The 22,389-nt window shown below is 36.9% G+C and overlaps 1 protein-coding gene across 1 annotated transcript; it reads right to left on the bottom strand.

Moving 5' to 3' along the window:
• Nucleotides 1-4,031: 4,031 nt before the first annotated feature.
• LOC128624438 (ATP-sensitive inward rectifier potassium channel 10) lies at nt 4,032-10,798 on the bottom strand. The gene is made up of 6 exons (XM_053652093.1): nt 10,579-10,798; nt 7,474-7,795; nt 7,031-7,242; nt 6,224-6,355; nt 5,174-5,351; nt 4,032-4,803 (listed from the first exon to the last, which is right to left on the bottom strand). The coding sequence occupies exons 2-6, from the start codon at nt 7,793-7,795 to the stop codon at nt 4,412-4,414; spliced, it is 1,236 nt and encodes a 411-aa protein (XP_053508068.1). The 5' UTR covers nt 10,579-10,798; the 3' UTR covers nt 4,032-4,411.
• Nucleotides 10,799-22,389: the final 11,591 nt, after the last annotated feature.

Below are 22,389 nucleotides of genomic sequence, written 5' to 3'. Positions count from 1 at the left end.
AAACAAACAGGAAACATAGGCAGAAAGTAAATGAATTGCTGACATAATTTAGGACATTTACTTATAAGATTATTTATCCATGTCATCTTATTACATGTCATGTTATTACATTACGTGTCGTTTTTTTTAATATGTTTATATTTATTTATATATTTATATATTTCTGGATTTCTTTGGCATTGTGATAATAAGGAAGCTGTCAATCAAGTCTCACTGACACGCCAACCCTTTTTTAACTTAACTTAACTTTTAACTTAACTTTTAACTTTTTATAACTTGAATATATATATATATATATATATATATATATATATATATATATATATATATATATATATATATATATATATATATATATATATATGAAGTCTCTATATGAAGTCTCTATATGTGAACCTCTGCAGGTCCTGGAGGTCGCAGCCCTGTAGAGTGTAGTGTCTTTCCTCCTCTAACTTGTGGCCTTGGTAATTAGCTCATGAGTATCAGGTGTGTTAAAAGTTAATGCTATATTGCTTATTAAGTAATAATATTTCATCCATCCATCCATCCATTTTCTGTAGCGCTTACCCTTACTGGATCGCGGGGAACCTGGAACCTATCCCAGGGGGCATGGAGCACAGCAGGGGACACCCTGGACGGGTTGAATAATATTTCAGATAGACTAAATAAGCCTACATACTAGGAATGCAGACTTACAGAAAAAACAAAAAACAAAAAACAAAGAAATAAATATATTAAGAATATTTATATTTTGATATTTAATTTGGTGCATGTAATTGTCGGGAGAATTCGGCTTAAAAATAACAGAATAAATATAAAGAGTTAATAATAACCTAATAAATAAATATAAAATAAATTCATAAATACAAAATAAATATATGCGTAAAAGAAGGAAAACTGTACACAAATAAATAGAAGAAATGGCAAAATTAACAAAACCAAAAGAAATACTACATACGCATTTTGTCATTCCTTTAAAATATTTGAACATCTCTTTATTTAGTCATTTATGTATTATTTTGTGTATATTAATAAACAGAATTTACTAGTGTGTAGCACATTGCTGACAAGCAAACAACTGAATTTCTGCTATTAAATTTTTATAAAGCCGCATTCCGGAGCGAATCCAGACCCAGATACAGTTTAATCAGGGCCCAATAAAAATGCTAAATTCCCTTTGTTTATTCACAGAGTTAACCCTTAACGGTCGCGTGTGTCCAACAGGGCTTTAATCCAACACAAATTTATTTTATTTTATTTTTATTTGTTTATTTCTTTGCTGCATATTATTGTAGACAATGATCAGCTATTTATTTATTCATTCATTAATATGTGCATGACACAGTAGTAATGACAAGAAAATTACTAAACTAAAGTTGGACAGCTCTCAAAGAGGGAAAAAGTCCACTGACCACAGTAAAGAGCGCATGTGCAGAGAGCTCATCTAATCCGCAGTGCAGTGAGCTGATATCTACTGCAGTTTGATTTCATATTTGATTTCTCAGTCCCGGCAATATGTTATGATTAATATTTTTTTTAAGGAGAAAAACCTCTTTGGTGAAGAGGTGGGCATATTCTTCTTCTTTATATTACTATTATTATTATTATTATTATTATTATTATTATTATTATAAACGACATTATACCTCGTTCCACGTCTTAGTCTGTTTAATCAAGTGGGGCAAAATATGCAAATTCATTAATGCAATCATTATTTTTTTTAATCAAACATAGCCTATAAGAACACTATTCTTTTCTAACAGAAAAAAAAATAACAGCTATAAGATTTCAACTAGTAAAACTTTGCTACTCACATTACTGTGATGTTACCCAATTTTGATCAAGTGGTGTTACTTCTAAAGCTTAGAGTTTATAGCCCCAAAATGTGGTCTTTCTGCTGTTAAAGCAAGAAAATAAAGAAACAAACACAACAAAGTGTCCTACATTATAATACTTGTAAAATTTACCCATTAACAAATACAGGCAAAGATACTTAACTGATACTTAACTGATTCTCTCTCTCTCTCTCTCTCTCTCTCTCTCTCTCTCCTTTTGATCCAACTTTTCTCAGAGAGGCTTAATTGGGTTAAAGTGATTGGACAGGCCATTGGGTTACAGAATTACCTCCCTCTCCACATTTCTTGCACAGCTTTTGCACTTCAGAAAAGACAAGGTGTTCCCAAACATTTCAACTAAGGCAAATTCTCTGAATCAAATCCACATGTCTTTGGTTTTCAGAAGTCTATAGCCAAGGAAGCTGCAAACAATCTCACTCTGGGGAGAAAAAATGAGTCTTTGTTCACTTTATTTTGCAATTATTTGATGAGATTAATAGTTTTATTGCAAATAATTTTTTTTTATTGAAATGTAGTAAAATTTTACAGTAAGGCCATTGTGTCGCTAACCAGGATGCTTCTGAAGATAAATGAATGAAACAAGAAATATTTCATTTAACAAATGACCACAATAAAATATAATATTATGTAGATACGGTTTTTGTTTCCATTTTCACTTTAGTTCCTCTACAGCTAACCATTATTCATTTTACATAAAGGCCATAGACAGCATCATTGAATTTCCTAACCAGATTATATCACCGATGGAGTTGTACTTCACTTCACCACAATGAATGATACTGTTGTTATGCTGGTTATACGCTGCTGAATAGGTCAACCATCAGCTTTGACCACTGGAAACTTAACATCTTTATAATGTAGCTGTATGCAGTAAGCATCAGAGAATATAGCAATGTCATTATTTTCATTATTAAATGTTAAAAGTCTTGCTCAAGGGCAAGAGATTTTGCCTTTGGATTTGAACTCACAACCTTCTTCTTACACAAACCCCAACAGTAAGTCATGCAAATCTGGTTTTCCAGGACACAGTCATTATTCAGCGTTGAGGAGACTGCATGTTTACAGCTGAATTATTTTCTTTTTTGGATATTGAAATTCAACACTAGAATTTATTACATTTGGGCCATTTTTTGACCACATTTCAAATGCTGTTAAAAACTATAAATGTGGCTGCTTACTGTTGCACCACATACACTTCTCTTTGCCATACTTGGTCCTTGTGCGCCTAAACATAACCTTATTTTTCCCCATTTTGTCTGCTCTCTGAAGAACCGTAACCCCTCACTACCTACTACCATTTCGTAGATCTATATGTAAATGAGTGAAAGGAAAACTATTTATAGGTAACGTGCTTTGCAAATGTGTAATTCCTAGAAGCAGAAAAACCTGTTTGTCATCCTATCTACTTCTCCTTCTCTGAATAAAATTGCAGGAAAAAAAATGAGGTGTGTTACAAAAAGAGGAACTCGTTTTGACCTCTTGGGAATTTTTTTAACTTAAATTTCATTTAGACTAAATCCAGCAATAAAAGCTTTTGCGGTGCACTAACAAGTGTGGGTATAGTATTACCATTCTCTACTGGCTTGTGGTTAAGAAATTTTGACATATCACATGAAAGGAGTTAGTGAGGTTGGCATACGTACAAAGTGCTATTCCATTTTAAACCCTAGCAGAACAAGAAATGGATGAGGCTAAACTCAAGATGCTAAACAATAATTTGTGGATATTCCATTCTGTAATTATATTATGCTGTGGTTATAGAGCTAGGAGAAGATATATAATGTCTTTTAAACTCCGTGTGTGTGGAGGTGTGTGTGTGTGTGTGTGTGTGTGTGTGTGTGTGTGTGTGTGAACATATTAAATTTTTTCCCTTATTGTTTTCACCCTGTATTAATGAAAGTATTCACAAAGTAGTAAACCTTTATTATTCTAAGCATTCACCATGTCATGTGTGTACTCTTAGTATTCAGTGTCATAATGGTCATTGGTTCCTTCATTACAACAATTCATTACAGTTCAAAAACAAGACACAAAAGGACATACCCGAAGTGACAGAACAACTAGTTGAAATCGAAAATTGTTCCCAATTTCAGTCTGCATCATAATCTGCATCAGATAATTGTTTTTGTGATCATCATCATGATTATTATTTATATGCTCGGCAGTGTCCAAGTGTTCAGACGAGTTATAAAGGTTTATTGAAAACCAATTACACTGCATCTTTACTAGTGGCAGTAAGTGTAGCCACCAGAGGGAGATATTATCTCACTATTTCCACCTTGACAAGACCAGGTTAAATATTGCTTATTTATACACAGTAGCTTAATATACTGTATCTAAATGACATAATAACATTTTAGTACCTATGTTTCCCAGTGGTATGAGTAGTTTAACAAGATTTCAGTGTTACACTTTTACCCTTTATATATTAGGATTGTGGTGTTTTGTTACTTCTAATATCAGGACATTTTGTTGGACGTCATCTGTTAAGTATGGCACGTGCTACTGTGTGTGTGAGTGTATGTGTGTGTGTGTAGGTATATACTATAAGTGTGTTACACATTACTTATTCTAACTCCTGATGGACTCCCATCTCTCCCCTTCCCCCTCTCCCTCTCCTGGCCTGCTTCTCTATAACTCAGCTCCAACTGAATTTTCTCTGGGTCTCCTCCCTCTCCGCTACTATGGTAATCCTGCTGACCTTGTGAGGACTGTCTGAATATGGGCGGGGTCTTGGCCCTGACGACCTTGTCAAAGTACGCAAGATCAGCAACGTATTTCCCCATTGGAGACAGAGAGACGATGGGTGGGAACTCATAGCCCCAAAGAATCTCTTCAGGCAGGTAGGACGTGCGCACCTGGCACATAGCAGATGTTGGCTCCACCGTGGAGCTCATCATCACCAAGAGCTCGAAATCAGCCAGCTCCGGCTCGGTCCATCCAACACCTGCGACGCAGAGAGAAAGAGAACAGTGACAGAAAGAGAAAGACGGAAAGAGATGGCGATGGAGGTATTAGTTCAGGCTAGACTGAAACGTTTCGGTGCGTTTGAGAATATGCAGGAATACTCTGGGCAAATTTTGATGCACATGATTTGCAAATGTTTAAGCAAAAGCTACGAGCTACTGTTAGATTCCAAAGAGGGCCTGACGAGAGTACATAATCAAAAGTGCATCGGCCAAACAGATAGTGTCCAAAACGCACACTACTGGACAAATGAGCATGGCCTGGTTCTACATCCAAAATATAATATAAATGAAGACATTATTTTTCAAATTTCTGTCATTTTCATTTCACAGTTACTATAGTAAGTATACCCTGGGCAGCCCATGCTCGGAGGGGGCTGTCGTTGTCGATAGTGTGGTAGAAGGTGAGGGGGAGGATAAGGAATGGGCTCTCGCTGGCTGTGTCCACACTGAATGGGATGTTCTTCTGGTCTAGGCGCACTGTCTCACCCTCTCTAGGCGCACAACGCTGGAGCAGCTTCCCAGTCACCTGTACAGTTCATCTTGGTGTCACTCAAACACATAACGCACATCCAGTATAGAATTATTCCTTCATCGCAGTGTGTATCGGTTGTCATAGTTGCTGAGCAGCACTAGGCTGATCCAACCACTGTGTAGCAAAGAAAGCTGAAGAACTTTATTTCTGCCAGCGTTATCAAACCGCACACCTTATCCACAGGGTTAGGACAGTAACTATCTCTTTTGAGAAAATAGATCTGTTTATAGCCTAAATAAGTGTCGAATAGACATTTCATCTGCATTCTGGGGGCCTAGTATGATTCAATATAGATAACACTGAATCTATGTGCAAACAAAAATGTACACTACCAGTCAAAAATTTAGACACACTGACTCTTTATTTTATTTTATTTTTCCATATTTTAGAATAATAATAAAGTAAAAACTCTGGAGTATTGTGATAAAAAAAATCCAAAATAAATCAAAATAATTTAGTATTTTAGCATCTTCAAAGTAGACCCCCTTTTTGCCTAGAATTTCCAGAAATGTATTCTTGGTGTTTTCTCAACCGATTTCTTGAGGAATTTCCCTGAGTTGCTTTTTAAACAGTATTAAAGGAGTTCACACCGACGCTGGACACTTATCGGCTGCTTTTCGGAATATTTCGCTCCGAGTCGTACGTTTAATAGTTGTACGTTTACAGAAATATTTTTGTAAATAAAGTGTTAGTTTTCTAATGAGAGAAATGAATACGTCGGCACGATTATATTTTTGTCTACAACACAGATTTCAAACATTTAATCAAACATTTCAGTCAAGTGTCCACAAACTTTTGACCGGTAGTGTAGATGAAATGAAAAATACTGAGAAATTCAGTAACAGACCCCTCCTCTAGTTCGTTACCTGGCAGCCCAAAAGGAGGCTCTTGCGCATGTTGGCCACCCGGATCATAAGACACGGCTGCCCGTTGTGATTGGCTATTACAGCATGCTGGCTGAAACGTACTGTCTCCCCCCGTTTCTTGGGCCGAGCAACCTGACAGAAAGTGTGTGAGAGTGTAAGAAAGACAGAGTCCTTCAGAGGCATCTTGCCACCAGCTTTATAGGCATCAAACTCTCTGCAAATTATTGTATGTTTAATCCGATATGCACGCTTAAATACATTCAACTCAGTTCAATTGAATTTTATTTGTATAGCGCTTTTAACAATGGACATTGTCTCAAAGCAGCTTTACAGAAACATATAAACACAGGATACAGATTTTAATTGTGTGAATAAATCCCTATTGAGCAAGCGATGGTGGCGACGGTGGCAAGGAAAAACTCCCTAAGATGATATGAGGAAGAAACCTTGAGAGGAACCAGACTCAGAAGGAAACCTGTCCTCATCTGGGTAACAACGGATAGTGTGAAAGTAAAAGAAAGTTCATTATGGATTTTACCATATGCTAATGCCAACAGGAGAACATAAAATAATCCGTTTATATGAATGCCAATTTTCACGTGCCTCAAAATGTCAGCTCGTTTGTCACTGGCCATAGGTGTTTTCAGCTAATCCAGGCTAGCTGAAGCAAACGATGGGAATGTATGTCAGTTCAAGGTTGTCAGTATATGTAAGGATGTAACAGTGAAGTGGAAGCCGAGAGTTAGAATAGGAAGTGGTGGTAGTGCATGTGTCGCTGTGTGAATGATTGTGGCCCAGATGCAGCACCTTGGCGAGGAAGGTTCCTGTGATGAAGATCTCTATGCCGGTGGTAATGAGAAGCTGGATGACGAGAAGTACAATGCCAGATGGACACTCTTCTGTGATACAGCGGAAACCATAGCCAATGGTCGTCTGCGTTTCCAGGGAGAACAGGAAAGCTCCCGTTAGCGTCTGCATCTGCATCACACACAATGTGTGGTTGGCCGGAGGATCGAATTCTGAAGATAAAGAGAAACCTACTTCATTTCCCCTACATTTTCCCCACAGCCATCATTATTACCACATATATTCAGTCCTGTAAATTTATTATTTAATCATATAACTGAGTGGGAGTAAGATTGGTCCATGCACACACCTCTTGTGGGGTAGGAGACCTGTTTTGAAATTTGAGCTCCTTTATATCAGTGTCAGTGCGACAATAGTCGTCTGTCCAGCCAGACACTACTCACCCAGCAGGTCTCCATGCACCAGAGCCAGCAGATACCACAGCAGGCCAAAGGCGAACCAGGTGCCCACAAAGGTGGCACTGAACATGAGCAGCTTGTATCTCCACTGCATGTCCACACAGGTCGTCCATGGATCACGTAGGTACAGTGCATGCTGCCCGCTCCTGTGCTCCACACGCACGTTGCTCCGTCCATCTTTGGACATTAGGCGCCGACGGAGGCGAGGTGTTTCAGTTCCAAATCCTGTCCCTCCGAGTAGTGGCTTCAGGGCATCTGTCTGTGTCTGTGAGTGGCACACCTTCTGCCCATGGAGTGTTGATGTCATCTGAAAAAAAACCACAACAATCTGTCACCTCCATACTATACCTCTGCTAAGTAGTCTATTATAGGGATGGAACAAGAACCCAAAATCTCAGTTTTACACAAAAATCTCACAGAGGTGAGATCCCTAAAGGGGTCGTCAAACGAATGCTGCTTTTGTTAACTATATCACAACACCACTTGCAAAATTAGTACTCTAGAAAATGCTCGAATGTGTGTCAAAATATTATTATTATTGAGAAGGTTGCTCATATAGCAAGTGAGTATTTAAGTAGACTAGTATGCAAACAGGCCAGTATGCAAGTATGCTAGAATGAAAAGAAGCACAAGAAGTAAAAGCACCTGGCAAACCGTGTTTATCTGATGAATTAAAACAGGAAGGAGTATTGCTTTACACAAGAGCTGCCTTAAACACACAAAGAGGCTACTTGTTGCGGCATAGGGAAAAAAATGGACGAAAGGGAGGCATTAAGTGACGGAAAAAAGTCACTTTCTTAAAGTTCCCAGGCTGTTCACCAATCTTTTCCTCTCCATTTGTTTCTGTCCTTCTGTTGCTTGTTACCACACACCTCTTTCCTCTGAGCTGTTCTCTCTCATACTCTGTGGTCCACTTATTTTAGTCTATCTTTGCGTGGCTGTGTGTTTTGGGAGTGATTGGTACACATGGGATTGGTGCAAACGCTCTTAAATCCAATTTAGACTCACAATAGCATTTATAAAGTGTGGAATTTTATTACAACTGCGTTGTACTACTTCAACATGATTCCCATTACAGTACATAGTTGTATTTTTTGGGCATGAAAACCTCAGGTGGAACAGGATTCCTCGCACACTCACTGCTGAAATGTTGCCTTGAGGAAATGACCCTGGCTGCTAAGGTCCAGGAAAAGGTCAGGCCATGGTCAACAAACACTTGCTTTTACACAAGTTGCATTCAGTATAAATTCTAGATGAACACACATACACTCAGTACAAGAATGTTCAATCGGTAATCAACATCTCAAACCATCTCTGGTGTTGTGTCATTACATAAACTACTGGCATTGTTCCTGCAGTTATGCAAGCTGCAGTGTTTATAATTACAACAGCTACAATAACCGAATACTAATTTATTTCCTTCGCCCCTCTTCTGTTGCTCTGTCTCTTTTACGCTTTGTTAACATCGTTATCAGTAACGCAGGACACTATGGTCCTGCAAAACGTTCTCGCGAATGAGGAATCTCTCTGCACTTTCTTCAGTTACAGGATTTACAATTTTATGCCACCTATTTAGATTTAGTCATCACTTTTCTTTCTGGTGCTTTCATTCCTGGCCAGCTCTTTCTTGGTCTCTTTCTCTGGTACAATGGATTACATTGTTGAAAGCACCGATGAAAGAAACAACAGATCAACAACAAACAGATTTTTGTAGTCTGTGTGTGAGCAAAACACAAACCCAGAGAGAGAGAGAGAGAGAGAGAGAGAGAGAGAGAGAGAGAGAGAGAGAGACAGAGAGAGAAAGAGAAAGAGAGAGAGAGAGAAAGAGAGAGACAGAGAGAGAGAGAAAGAGAGAGAGAAAGAGAGAGAGAGAGAGAGATGTGGGTTGAAGGAGACTATTCATTAGTATTCAGAGTGAAAAATAATCCCCCTGGGCTAAACGCAACAGATCCCTCTCTTCAGCATCCCTTTTTGTCATCAAATCTCTCTTTCTCTTTCTCTCTCTCTAGGTTATGTCTAGAGCCCACACGGTTCTTGGAACGTGTGAGTGGAAAGCCTTCTATAGGCTCCTAGAAAGAACAATTTTTTTTTTTTTACTCAGCATTCACCTGGGCCCAGTGTTTTCTGACATTACACTAAACTAATTATTCAGTTCATTTGTTATACTGAACCTTGTAGAATATGCATATAACAGTTTCCTGTCATTTTCATTTATGGCGGTTACATTGAAACCCTCACATAATATTGTAGTTAATATTAATATCATATGGCCAGGTTATAAACTTGTACATCATTCGTTTACTCTTTTTGTTTGCCAAATAATCATTTAAGGTTAGTAATGAGTTTGTGCTGGTTTGTTCTTTATTCAGTCTTCCTGTGCTGGGGTCAGAAACTGACAAGAAGGCTCGATGATGATAAAGAGTGTACAGAGTGTTTAGATTTCTTTATGTCAGAGCAGTTAGGACCGGTATAAAACATAAGCGCATCACAGCTCAAGGGTCCCGGGTTCAAGTCTGAGCTCAGCTCAGGTTCCATTTTCCTCCCATCTACAGCACCAAAATCATTGCACTAGGTTGACTGACAAGTCCAAAGATCACTAAGTGTGAATGAGAAGATGAATGAATGAAATAATTAATTAAAAATTAGGACTGCAGGAACTGTATGTATACAAAAAAATAAATGAATTATGTAGTAATCAATCAATTTATCCCTAAAGATGTACATTCAGAGTCTATTAGAGATAAAAGCAATAAAATCTATGAAAGAGGTCAGATAACAGTTCTATAGTTATTGCGTAACCATACAGGTCCTGATTTTTTCTTCCATCATATTTGCTTATTTATTATTAATATTAGAAATGATTAACAATTTGCTGTCAAGTCTGATTTCTTCAAACGCCTCATGGTTTTTGAGGGTAAGTGCTAATTTGCTAACGTCGCTGCTGCTCACTTCAGACTTATTTTATATGAACCTCTTTCTGTCCCATTACAGAGAATGAAGTTCGAATTAAGACGTAAACCTGTCGGTTCAATAAAAAAACATCGATTAAATCGTTGTACGTTTGCGTAAGTGTCTGTTTGAGGCTCTTACCTTGGCGGTTTGCTTAATGGTGTCCCTACTGGGGAAACAAAAATTTACATCAAGCGTCCGTTGGTGGTTCAGGTCCTCGCGTTCATTACATTATAACTTCGGCTCGCGCGCTTCGCGCCACACAACCTGAGGTAAAAATCTGAGGTAAAAAAAAAAACAGACTTCCGTTCATGAGGAAGAGGACCATGCAAGCAGCTCTTGCTTCCTAAACTCTCTCTCCCCCCCCCCCCTCTCTCTCTCTCTCTCTCTCTCTCACACACACACACACACACACTTTGCCCCTTTTGTGCGTCAGTTCTGAGTCTGTGATTAGCCAAGCAGCTCATTTGTATAATCACACACTGTGTAGCACACATTTAGCACAAAACTCCTAAACACACAAAGTTAAAGGGACACCTTTTATGTGTACACAATAAACAGGCAATACCCTCAACAACCACAACATTACATGTTATCACAACCACCAGATAACAACCAAAGATACTTGAACAGCTATTAGCATGTTGTCAATCATTGTCTTGTCTTGTGTTTTCCTTTTATAGGCTAGTATAGCCTGCTAACCTCCTCAACAGGGTTTTAGAGTACCAGAGGATGGATGAACTAGCACCAGGACATGTTTTTGATTGAGACTGAAAGTTGTTCTAGATAGGATAGGGCTGATTTGTTGCTGATGCTGTAAAATGCAAGTGTGTGTGTGTGTGTGTGTGTGTGTGTGTGTGTTGTGTTGTGTCCATTTCTTACATACTTAATGAATTTTTAATCTCTGTAATCTGACTCTGGCATAACGTTGTGTCGGTTTTCCTGCAAAATTTTGACCTTATTTTGGTTAGTTGTTTAATAATGTATACAGGTTGGTTATTTAACATGATGTACAGAGCGACGCATGGCTACTCATATGTTATTCATAATAGAACACAGAAAACATATCAAATGGCCACAAAGGGATGCACCCTATACAAGGGGAGCCTCACACTGAGAAAGTTTGAGGAACACTGAGGTAGAGTGCCAGTTGTAAGGATGTTTTCCACTGGTGTCACAGGTGTCAGATTCTTTATTTATTTATTTCATAAAATCTCAAAGTGTTTTTAATAGAAAATATGTTTAGTGTGACCATAGACTCACAAAAGAGTGGTGCTTCTTTTTATTCTTTAAATCATTAGGCCTATTCATCAATGTTATATATTCTCAAACTGCAAAATGTTATCATAAGTCCAAATGATGATGATGGTGGTGGTCTACAAGTACGCTCTCAACTGCTAGTGCTCAACTGTTAGTGTCTTGCCAACTTCACAACATTCTGCTGGCTTGGCAGGCCACATTTCCAACCAAAATCCTACAAAGACCCTTCTATACAAAATGGTGCTTTCTAAGATTCTGACTCTTTAGAGAGCACTAAGCAACATGACACCCATGCAGTTTTCTCAGAGGTTTTTAAACTCCTTTTAGAAACTCTTTCCCAACCTCATTTCCCTGAACGGAAGGTTCTGGGACCGTTCTGGGACTTCCGCTACACAAAAGCAGCACAATCCGTGAGCAGCATAAGAGAGAAATATAGAGTGGAAAAGCCTGCATAAGCACAGTATTTGAGCAGTTTAAGTGTTTATTGGTTATTAATAAAGGTTCAAATCTACAAATCAGAAGATTTAAATAAAGAACGGGAGAGAAGAGAGAAGAATGCAGCCTCCTGATCTACGTGAAAAGCTGCTAACACCTTACAAAAAAAAAGGCTTTAGTGTTACTTTTAACACTCTATCCTCATTTACACCCTACAAACACACACACACACACACACACACACACACACACACACACACACCAAAACCATTGTTAAACATGATTTAAATCTCAATTATATCAATCCAATTATACAAAACTGTCAGGTGTCCCACCAGGGGGTAGTGTCGAGCTAAAAGTTGAAGTAGGCTATAGCGCGTTGCATAAGTATATCTCCCCCTAAAGCCCTCCCCATCAACCCCCCCCCCCCCGCCCCCCTTTCAACTTTTCCACATTTTGTAAAGTTACAACTTTGAATTGAAATGAACTTAGTTAGGGTCTGTGCCAAGAATCTACACAAAATAACGTGTAATACTGAACTGGAAAATTATTTGTAGAAATTATTTTTTAAATATGTAAAACAAACAAACAAATAAATAAATAAATAAAACATAAAATATTAATAATAATAATAATAATAATAATAATAATAATAATAATAATGAGGAGGAGGAGGAGGAGTATGAGAATAAGAATAAGAATAAGAATAAGAAATAATAATAACAATACAGTAAAAGTTGCGATTGCATAATTACTAACCCCTTTGTTACAACTTGCTTTATAGAGAATCACAGTAAGTTTGACAAGACAGAGTAGAGCACAGGAAATGGAAAATATTTTTGTTACATAATTCAATATACCCAAATTTATGTAAATGTATATATATAAAAAAAAACCTACAAAATACTGGACTACAACAAAAATGTATGGCTCATCATGAAACATTTACAAAACACATTTCTCTATTCTCAGAATACAAAATGCAACGTTACAAAAAAGTGTTTTGCAAAATGTTTATTTTGAAATGATAAATTAGTAAACAGCATTTTGTATTTCAAATACTGTACGTATCTGAAACACATGAACCAGAAATACTGCCCATCACTGATAGGGAAGTATAAAATGATTCACCATGTTTTAAACCTGTTTTACAATGTTCCTATTCAAACAAATGTAGACAATTAACCAAATAAAACTACCCACATGTTAGTTTCTCATGGAGGGTTATAACTTCTTGGCTGTTATTCCTGAACCTCTGAGTAATGGTGCTATGCAAATTTCAGTTTACACTAGCTTTCTATCTTCTAATGAGAAATAGTTTTAAGCTTGGTTAAACAAACACATACCTCCGGACCATGCTGACCATGCTGTCCTACAGTAGGCTACTGTATACATTATACAGTAAATGTCCTATAACAATGAACTACATAGATTACTTTCGGTCTGATTTTGAAGATTACTGTGGTGTTCTGGCTAGATCTAGGATTTCTCAGCAGGCTTGAGAACACCATAATACAAACAGATAATACTCCTTCTGACCTTCAAACCTCTACATGGTTTTGTTCCCACAATATCTGGATGTTTTTCATCATCACCGGGCCCATATTATAGAGGGCTAGTTATTAATTAACTTGTTCTACATTTTTGACTTCCTCTATGAGTAGCAGTTTATTCACTGTTATGGTTCATAAACTATTTATCAACATAATTTACTTTAACAGTTATATCCCCATCTTAGGGTTTCCAGGTCATAAAAAGGCTTAATTTCACTGAAATTCAGACTGAAATTTAGTCTGAAACTAAAGTCTTTAACAAATATGAAATTGTCGTAAATTTAAGTTAATACAGTTTCAAATTAAAAGCCACAGGCAATGAGAATTCAGGAAATTGATGTACAAAGAGAAGAGGAAATTCTGCAGAGGAGTTGTGCAAACAGCATGTCCAAATGTTTTATTTCTTATACAATTTTGGCTGATGATTCATTGTTATGCAAATATTTGTGAACAATTACTAGCAATTGTCATCACACACCTAATGAAGCACATCAAACATGTACGTAAACTAAATTTAGACTTTAGAAATTGCAAAAAGAAAAACTTGACACAAATAATACTATTACTGGAAACAAAGTTACTGAAAAAAAAGCAAAACAATATAACAAAAACTATGTGGGTGAAAAAATGTACTAAGAGACTATGGTTAGTTAGAAGGCCACTAAAAATATTACAGTTACAGATAAAGTAATGACAAATAAAAAGCATGACAGAGAAAACAAAGTAAGAATATAATCATGCAGTGATTTGATTATGTTGGTAGCTCTTAGTACGTATATGGCTGAGTTTACTGTTTTCTTGTATGCCAATATGCTTGTATAATTTTTTATTATCATATGTATGCATTATGGAGCCCCTGAAAGGACCTTTGCAGCAAAAAAAAGCCAAAAAAAACCCAGCAACAACAACAAAAAACATACATATTTTTCTGAAAGTGACAGTAAGTGTTGAGCATGTTATAATTACCTAAAACATTGCATCATGACCTTTTCTTTCAGAAAAAAATCTATCATGGAAAATGATCATGTGCAGACACAAGATTCTCACAAGATTTATTTTTAGTATGTATGCTTATGTAAAGGTCCCTTCAGAGGCTCTGTAATTTCAGTAGCTCATTGTTTCTGGTCAGTTGTCAGCAAGTGTCTCTGCTGGAACTGAAATGTTTTTATTCCATACAAAATGCCACTTAAGTCAGTTTACAGGAGACAGAATTATTTTTCAGAAGCTTGAAAACTTCCTTTCTTCGGGAGGCCAAAGCAGAATTCCTGTTTTCAGCTAATGCTAACAAGATTTCGTGTTATTTTGTATAGATTCCTCAGTCAGTCAGTCATTCAGTTGCTCGGTCATGCCCCAAACTAAGGAATTCTTGTAGAAGACTTGTTTTGTTGTCCTATGTCCAGATACCAGTTGACAAGAGCTTTGTTGTAAACGAGGAGGTCAGAAAGGCTGAGTAGCTCAAAAAAGAATGTAGCAGTACGCATACAAGTTTGCTGAACAATCTCAAAGCAATCTCAGCTCATCACCCAGTCAAATCAAGACAAATCTGTGAAACAGAATTGAAAAATTAATGATTTTTATTATTTTATAATATCATTGTGCAAGAAAGTGTAGTGTGAATTATAGTTAGCCAACAGTTCCAAAGTGTTAAGACAGTGGTAAGTCTAAAATTATGGCTCTACATTACAAGCCAGGGGAATTAAAGTATTACAGCAGCAAGGACATCAAAGGTACATGTTAAAATTGCTAAAACTTACAAAAATACATATAAATAATTACAAATGTGCAAAGACTGCAACATGTCAGGTTTCACAAATAAATAGTATATTATAGCTATAGATTGGAAAGACCGATTCACTGAAGTGGCGTTTGTTCTTCACTGACTCTATCAATAGAAAGACAGGATGGGGGAAGGAGACTTGAGCCTCCAGAAGGCCACCAGCATCTCCCTGGTCTTTCTCATGTTAAGCTGCTGCTTAAGGCCCACAAGTGAAGCAGATGTCATCTACAACCCAACACCCACCAACTCACCCATCCCCAACCCCCACACAAACACCATCAAGAAATAATCCAGATTCAGCGAATAAGTATACTTGTACTCGTGTATACTTAACACCTTTAGAGTGTACAGCACAGAGTGAACATTATCTGCTAACCTTGACATAAAATGCACAATACAATAGAGGGAAAGAATGTGATGAGAACTCTCTACTTGTGAATGTTTATCTAACAGCTTGAATGGGTTGCTTTGTCTTTCTAATGCACCTGCCACCCCTGATAGTGAGTGAAGGCCAAACTGAAAGGAGTATTCAAATAACATTATACTCACATGGGATCAAGGTCTATCTGTCTGTCTTTTTCCACAGTAAGACCACAGCAAAATTTCACATTGAGTCACAACAAAATCCCCCAAATGATGAAATAAGTCATACAGCTTTTGGACATAGTTAGTTCACCATTTATCAGTTAATGCAAAACTATAAATTTACCTGTATTGGCTGGTCTTGAGGTTCGTAAAGTAAATTAAAAGTGATGTAGTTATTTTGTTATTATATAGTTATAAACACAATTAACAAGCCAATCAAATGGTTGAATGTAAAGCTAAATAACATAACCACAAATATAAGAATAAAAAAAACTCTAATCACTTCAATAAATATATAGAAAGATCAAATAAAATAAAAATACATCTGTGCTGTAAATATAATGGGTTCTTCTTAAGCTGTAGGTTTTTCTTAATACTGAATGATTTCTGAAAGGTCTCATGATACATCTTTACCACCCTGTAATGTTGTCAAAGAGTGTTGAATTTCCAGACAGCTAGACAGCCTAGGTCAAGAACACTGTGTGATATTTTGGTTAGGAGTTTGTGATCATTTCCAGCCAAACAATCCTGTTTAGATTTCCAATCTAAACAGATTTCCAATTTAGCTGCCATAGCACCTGAACAAGGTGGCACGAGTGCATGTTTAATAACCATTAGTGCTATTGTATTTAGACATGATATTTGTGCTGGTTGTGCCTTTGTTGTCAAGCCATTTGACTGCTATTTTTGATTTTACTGTAGTTTTGGTTAAACGTTAGCTGGTTACTGTATCAAGTATCTTTGAGAGATTAATGAAAAAACATATTTTGATATCAATTTAATGCCAAAACTGAATAATTACAAGACTGTATTGGCTGTATTTGGCTTGATTTGTGGTTCTCAAATTGAATTATAAGTGATAAAGTTATCACTTTAAAGTTTAAAGTTATTATTTAGTTATCATATAGTTATAAATATATTTAGCATTGGACAAACAGACAGGAAACACACACCATTTCATCTGAAGTATGTATGGATCCTTCTTCTGTTTTACTCAATTTCAAAAAGCTTCAGGAAAACCTACAATGTTTCTAAAATCTTTCTCAGGTGAGTCTGAAGATCTTTCATATCACTTTTCATATCACTTTTCATATCAATTTTCACTAAAGATGAATGAAAGATTAAAGGATAAGGGCTAGACGGGTGCTAGCATCCTTAACCCACCATGTGACGCAGACAAAGGCGGAAGATGATGAAATGTGTGGACATGTTGGTATTTTTTCTACAGTCAACTTGTGAAATGTGTTAAGTTGCACCAGGTCTTGCATCATCCCACTACTACTACCTGATTCATTGCAAACAAAAAGCTTTTCATAAGATGTAAAATACATGATATGATTCATATATATAGTTCAACACATCATGAAGTTTCAGTAATGTAACATTGTCTTTTCTCCTCTTTACTGTATCAATAGTATCCTCAAACAGAGTGCCACATTTGGTACCCTATGGGAAGACAAACAACTCAAAAGCTGGTCCAAATTGAGCTACTCAGAAGAACCGTGCAGCGCTGACCAAATACCTGCGCAACCCACTAGGTAGCCACTGAATAGGGCAGCGTGGTCCAACTGACATGTGCGAATCACTCGGTAGTGCAGGTTGGGTGGGCAGGCAGACCTTTTATCGGCACGGCTCAATGGACCAAGCAGCACGACCCCCTCGACAACGCAGGGAGGCGTTCCTTTGGTGCCACTTGTTTCCATTTTCCATGCTCCACATTCCTATCCAGTTGGTGGAGGTAATGCACCAAAGCTGGTTTGCCAACCACCAAAAAAACCTTAGAAGAAAAAGAAATCACTGATGACTAGGTGCATCATGGAAACCATATTACGTAGTCCTGAAATTTTGAATACAATTGATAAAGCTCTACGAGACAGAGGAAATAATTCACAAAATGCACAAAATGAGAGTAGAAGGCTTTTTAATTGTCAAATTTTGACAGAAACCAGACCAGCAACACCGGCCTAACATTGATCCATGAACATGAGAAGAAGGTAAAAAGATTAAATAAAAATTTACCCTTAGAAACTATGCAGCTAGAAATATATTTGCTTTAAGGCACAGAAAGTGTTATAATTGATTACTTAATTGTCTGAAGTAAAATATGCTGTCGTTTCTGAAATAGATGAAGAAAATGCAAGCCCATACTTACATTTATCTATTTACTGTAGGTGCCAAAGAAACACAGGTGGTCCTTTGGTTAGAGAAGTATGTCTTTTGGCCGCCCGCGAAACCTCAGTTGTCTCTACAGGAATGGCAAGAGTCCAACGCCTACATACAAAACATTGGAATGCCCAACAGTTGTTGCAGCACATTCATTGAACTGTCTCGACCTGTTCAGATAGTGTAATTCATTCCAAGAGGACAGACTGTTATTACAGAAAATTGAACATTATGTTTGAAATATCTTCCTTTTTATAAGGAATCTGAAAATATTTCATATAACAACAAGCCGTTTAATAATAAAAGACCCTGTAACCATGGCCTTCAAATGGACAGGTTTAGATTTTAATGTTGCTAATAGCCAGGTATTAGTCTTTGAATTTTATATGTACATCTATGTGCTCCTTGCGCTTTCCTGTAAGTTTCCTGTAACAGTAGAGCATGGCGCTAACAATGCTGAAATTATGGGTTTTCTTACCTTGAAATGCATAAACTTGATAATATGTGTACCTTGTATGCAAATGAATTCACTTTGGATAAAAGTGTCTGAAAAGTTATTCAGAACTTATCACAGGTCCAAAACTTTAGCTGAAGCACCATCACTAGCCCAGACAACTGCTGCCTGTCCAGCACATCATCAGCACAGAGACCAGCAACATCCTCAGTCCAGACAGTGGGTACAGTCATATCCCAGCTCCAAGAAACTAGTATCCCATTGGAAATTCAACCAATTTCTACACCTCAGCCACTTTCCAAGGCTGCAACTGTTTCCACACTGCAGTTCGACTCTACAGCCACAACTTCATCATGGGTAAAAAGCACACCACAGTGCACTCCTAGTACTACAGTATTATCATTGGTCCCATTGACCTCTACCTCTCTACTCCCAATCCAGGTAACTGCTGCCGTCCTTCAATTTCCATCTGTTAAGTTTGTAACAGTTCTTATTATTCACATTTGCAATGGGTGAATGCAGGAACTCCAAACGTGAGTATTGTATATTTTGGCATAATTTCACATATAACAAAAGAGTCAGATTCTCTTGTAAATTCCCACTGTAAGCCTTTTCCTTCTAAGTTGTGTATATATTTTGTATATATTTTTACCTTTAACATTTTAGAAATCAGAGGCACTTCAGGCAATAGCTAAGAGACATATAAAGCTTAAACAAAGTAATAAATTCAAATTGTACTTTAATTTTGTCACTTAAAGGTGATCTTGCAATCTCTCTGTGCTATGACCAACTTAACCAAAAAAGTTTTGTTTTTATTTTAGGTGTACCACATGGTTGTATCACCAGCGAATGATGAACATTCAGACATTGAAGGTCACAATGGGTTTGTTATGTTATTTGTCATATCACAGCAAACAAGTGAATCCATTTCCCAGAATGCACCGCAGACTACAAACATGGCCAACAATGACTACAACTTCTAAACGCACACCCAGATACATTCACCTTCTCCAGAATACTAATTAGACACACCTGTTATCAATCACACTCACACCACGCTTTAAAAGAGACTGTTCACACATTACACATGTGCGAAGTAAACATCAGTTGCCCAAGTCTCTGTCGTTACCAAGCCTTTCTACTGTGCTGATATTACTGGTACTGGTTCTGGTTCTGCTTTGCCCTTGACTGTAATTATCTGCCTTACCTGCTCTAGTCTGTTTGCTTGTCCTCGTTTTTGAGTTTTGCCTTGGCCTTTGGACTGTTATATCATTAAAGCTGCAATACCTGCGTTTGCTTTCATCTCAGCCTCCATTATAACATTATTATTATTATTATTATTATTATTATTATGATTATTACATGTTGCTTTGGAATGCTTGATTCAGATTGGTCAATCATATCATTCAGCAGTTTTGTGGACAAAAGCTAAATTAAATATCTTCTTTGGACAAAGAAAAGAAATCCATACAAGTTTGAAACAACTGGACAGTGAGTAAACTTATAGAATTTACTTACTTTTCCACATTTTTCCATTTCTTTTTTTAAGGGCGGTCTTCATGGTTCTAACAGACACAGAGGAAGAGGAACCTGTTATGTTGGGCTCTCGTAGTTACATCTGTTCAGTCACTGTGAGTACAAAATATTATTAATATTCTGGTACATTTTTCAAACTTTATTTAGGAAGAAGCAGATTTGCCTAATATTCTGACATCATTCCAGAAAGACCATCTTGACACTCCAAATTGTGCCATTGTTGTTGCAAGATGGTCAAAAATTCTCCACAGTGCCTGTCAAGCTCTGTCAAAGACCTATTTTGCTTGTCACAGAACTCCACAAATTGAGTTTGTTGGAGAGTCTGCTGAAGATCATGGTGGGCCACAAAGAGAGTTCTTTAGGTTGGTATAAACACCTCTACCACTAGCTTGAAGAAAAAGTTGGTTTAAATGTTGCTTCTTGAAAAATTGAAACAAAATTCTAAGCACTACAGAGCATGCTGAAACATGGATTTATGTCAGACATGTTTCACCCAGTCTCTGACCCTGAAGTATTAGGCAGATTGTTTCTTGATACCGTGAACAAAAATAAAATAAAAAATAATTACACCCTGGGACGTAACAGCTTCATGAGATTTATTTATCATTTCACTTTGTTATATATTGTGCCTCAACTTGTTCAGTGGTGCCTTTCTTACCATGAGGTATATGTGATGAAACAGAATGACAAAAACTGCTGACAGATGCAGTTAAAGGCTCAGTTGGGTTTGGAAAAATTTTGATTTGGTATCCAGGTTCTTAGTCTTGCTCTTGATCATGTTCTTGATGATGTTCTCCTGGATTCCTAACTGTTCTATATATTAAACTATAGACATATTTGTCTGAAGGCTATAGTTCACCTCTAACTAAAGTTGCTTTATACTTCATACTGTAGTTTTAGCTGTGCCAGCCAACAGTTCCAAATTAATGACTGTTTGTTCGGGTAAAAAAAAAAAAAAAAAGGACTGCACTTTGCAAGTACAAAAAAAATAGCATTTCAATAACTGTTTATTGGTAAACAATTTACAGAGGATAAACTGTACATACCTGAATTTGTCTATAAAATACATTTACAACACTTTACTGTTTATGGATTTACTTGAATCTGAAAAGAATGTAAAATATGTGGTATCTTATGGCTTTTGTAGCTTAAAGTTTGGAACTCTGGATTATTGTGTCATGTGTGAATTATGTATAGCGTGATGACAAATAGTTAAAAACAAATAAGTAGTGCTGTATGCCATCATTTCCATCATCTGAAAAGGGATGTTTCAAGGTTATCAATATCTGCAATGCTAACACTAAAAGTGCTTTCTGGAACTGTGATGGCATAACTGTCATTCTCATATGGCTCACATCGGTATTTGGTCCGTGCTGCGCCGTTCTTTTGAGTAGCTCAGTTTGGACCAGCTTTTGAGTTGTTTGGCTTCCCATAATACCCTATTAGTGAAGTTTTGATGTAGCCATCATGACCCTGCATGCACTGCAACGTGACTTCCTCCATGTTTCTAGAAGGAAACTGACTCAGGGGAACTGGGTGGGGGTTTTTTTTAGTTTTTTTTTTTTAGGTCATTGCTGATACTGATAATGTCCTAAAGTGATGAGACCATGGTGTTTACCTATGTTTCTAATGAAAATATCTGGATAAACATGACTGTATTGTAAATTTGACTGTATTGGCTAAATGTGTGGTTCTCAAAGTGAATTATAGGTGATAAAGTTATTATTTATTTATTATATAGTTATAAACATAATTAACTGCTCATGTTAATTGGATAGTTTAATGTGAAGCTAGATAACTTAAACACAAACACCGATAACTTAAACACAAACATAAAAACTAGTATATCTAATGTAATGTTTTGTTACTGTGTTTAATGATTGTAGGATGTTTTAATGCCAAAACTCAAGGAAACATTAAAACATAAGGCACGGCCAACCAATCTCAGGACAGAAAGAGATATAAAAATGTCCTTTAATATCCTGAAATTTCCTTTAATCACATTAATTTGCTCATTAATTTATCTTCAGTAAATGCTTTTGTTTTGATATGTCCTTATAATAATATGGCTCTAACCGAACAGTCATTGCGTTGACGGCATGCATGGAAAAAAGCAGCGCTCCCCCACCACATAACATAATCAAATGATGTCAGGGTCGATGTACAACTTTACACAACTTTTATGTTTT

The sequence above is a fragment of the Ictalurus furcatus genome, chromosome 20 (assembly GCF_023375685.1).
Source record: "Ictalurus furcatus strain D&B chromosome 20, Billie_1.0, whole genome shotgun sequence".
NCBI classification, from domain to species: domain Eukaryota; kingdom Metazoa; phylum Chordata; class Actinopteri; order Siluriformes; family Ictaluridae; genus Ictalurus; species Ictalurus furcatus.
The sequence above is the reverse complement of the archived record's forward strand: the minus strand, read 5'-3'. Positions and strand labels throughout refer to the sequence as shown.

Bases quoted from the DNA above. Each gene is read 5' to 3' on its own strand.
- LOC128624438 (XM_053652093.1), bottom strand. From the start codon at position 7,795: ATGACATCAACACTCCATGGGCAGAAGGTGTGCCACTCACAGACACAG. The intron at 7,243-7,473 runs GTGAGTAGTGTC...CTTTATCTTCAG, and splicing joins GGTGCATGGAGACCTGCTGG to AATTCGATCCTCCGGCCAAC. The intron at 6,356-7,030 runs GTGCTGCATCTG...ACTTTCTGTCAG, and splicing joins CAGGAACCTTCCTCGCCAAG to GTTGCTCGGCCCAAGAAACG.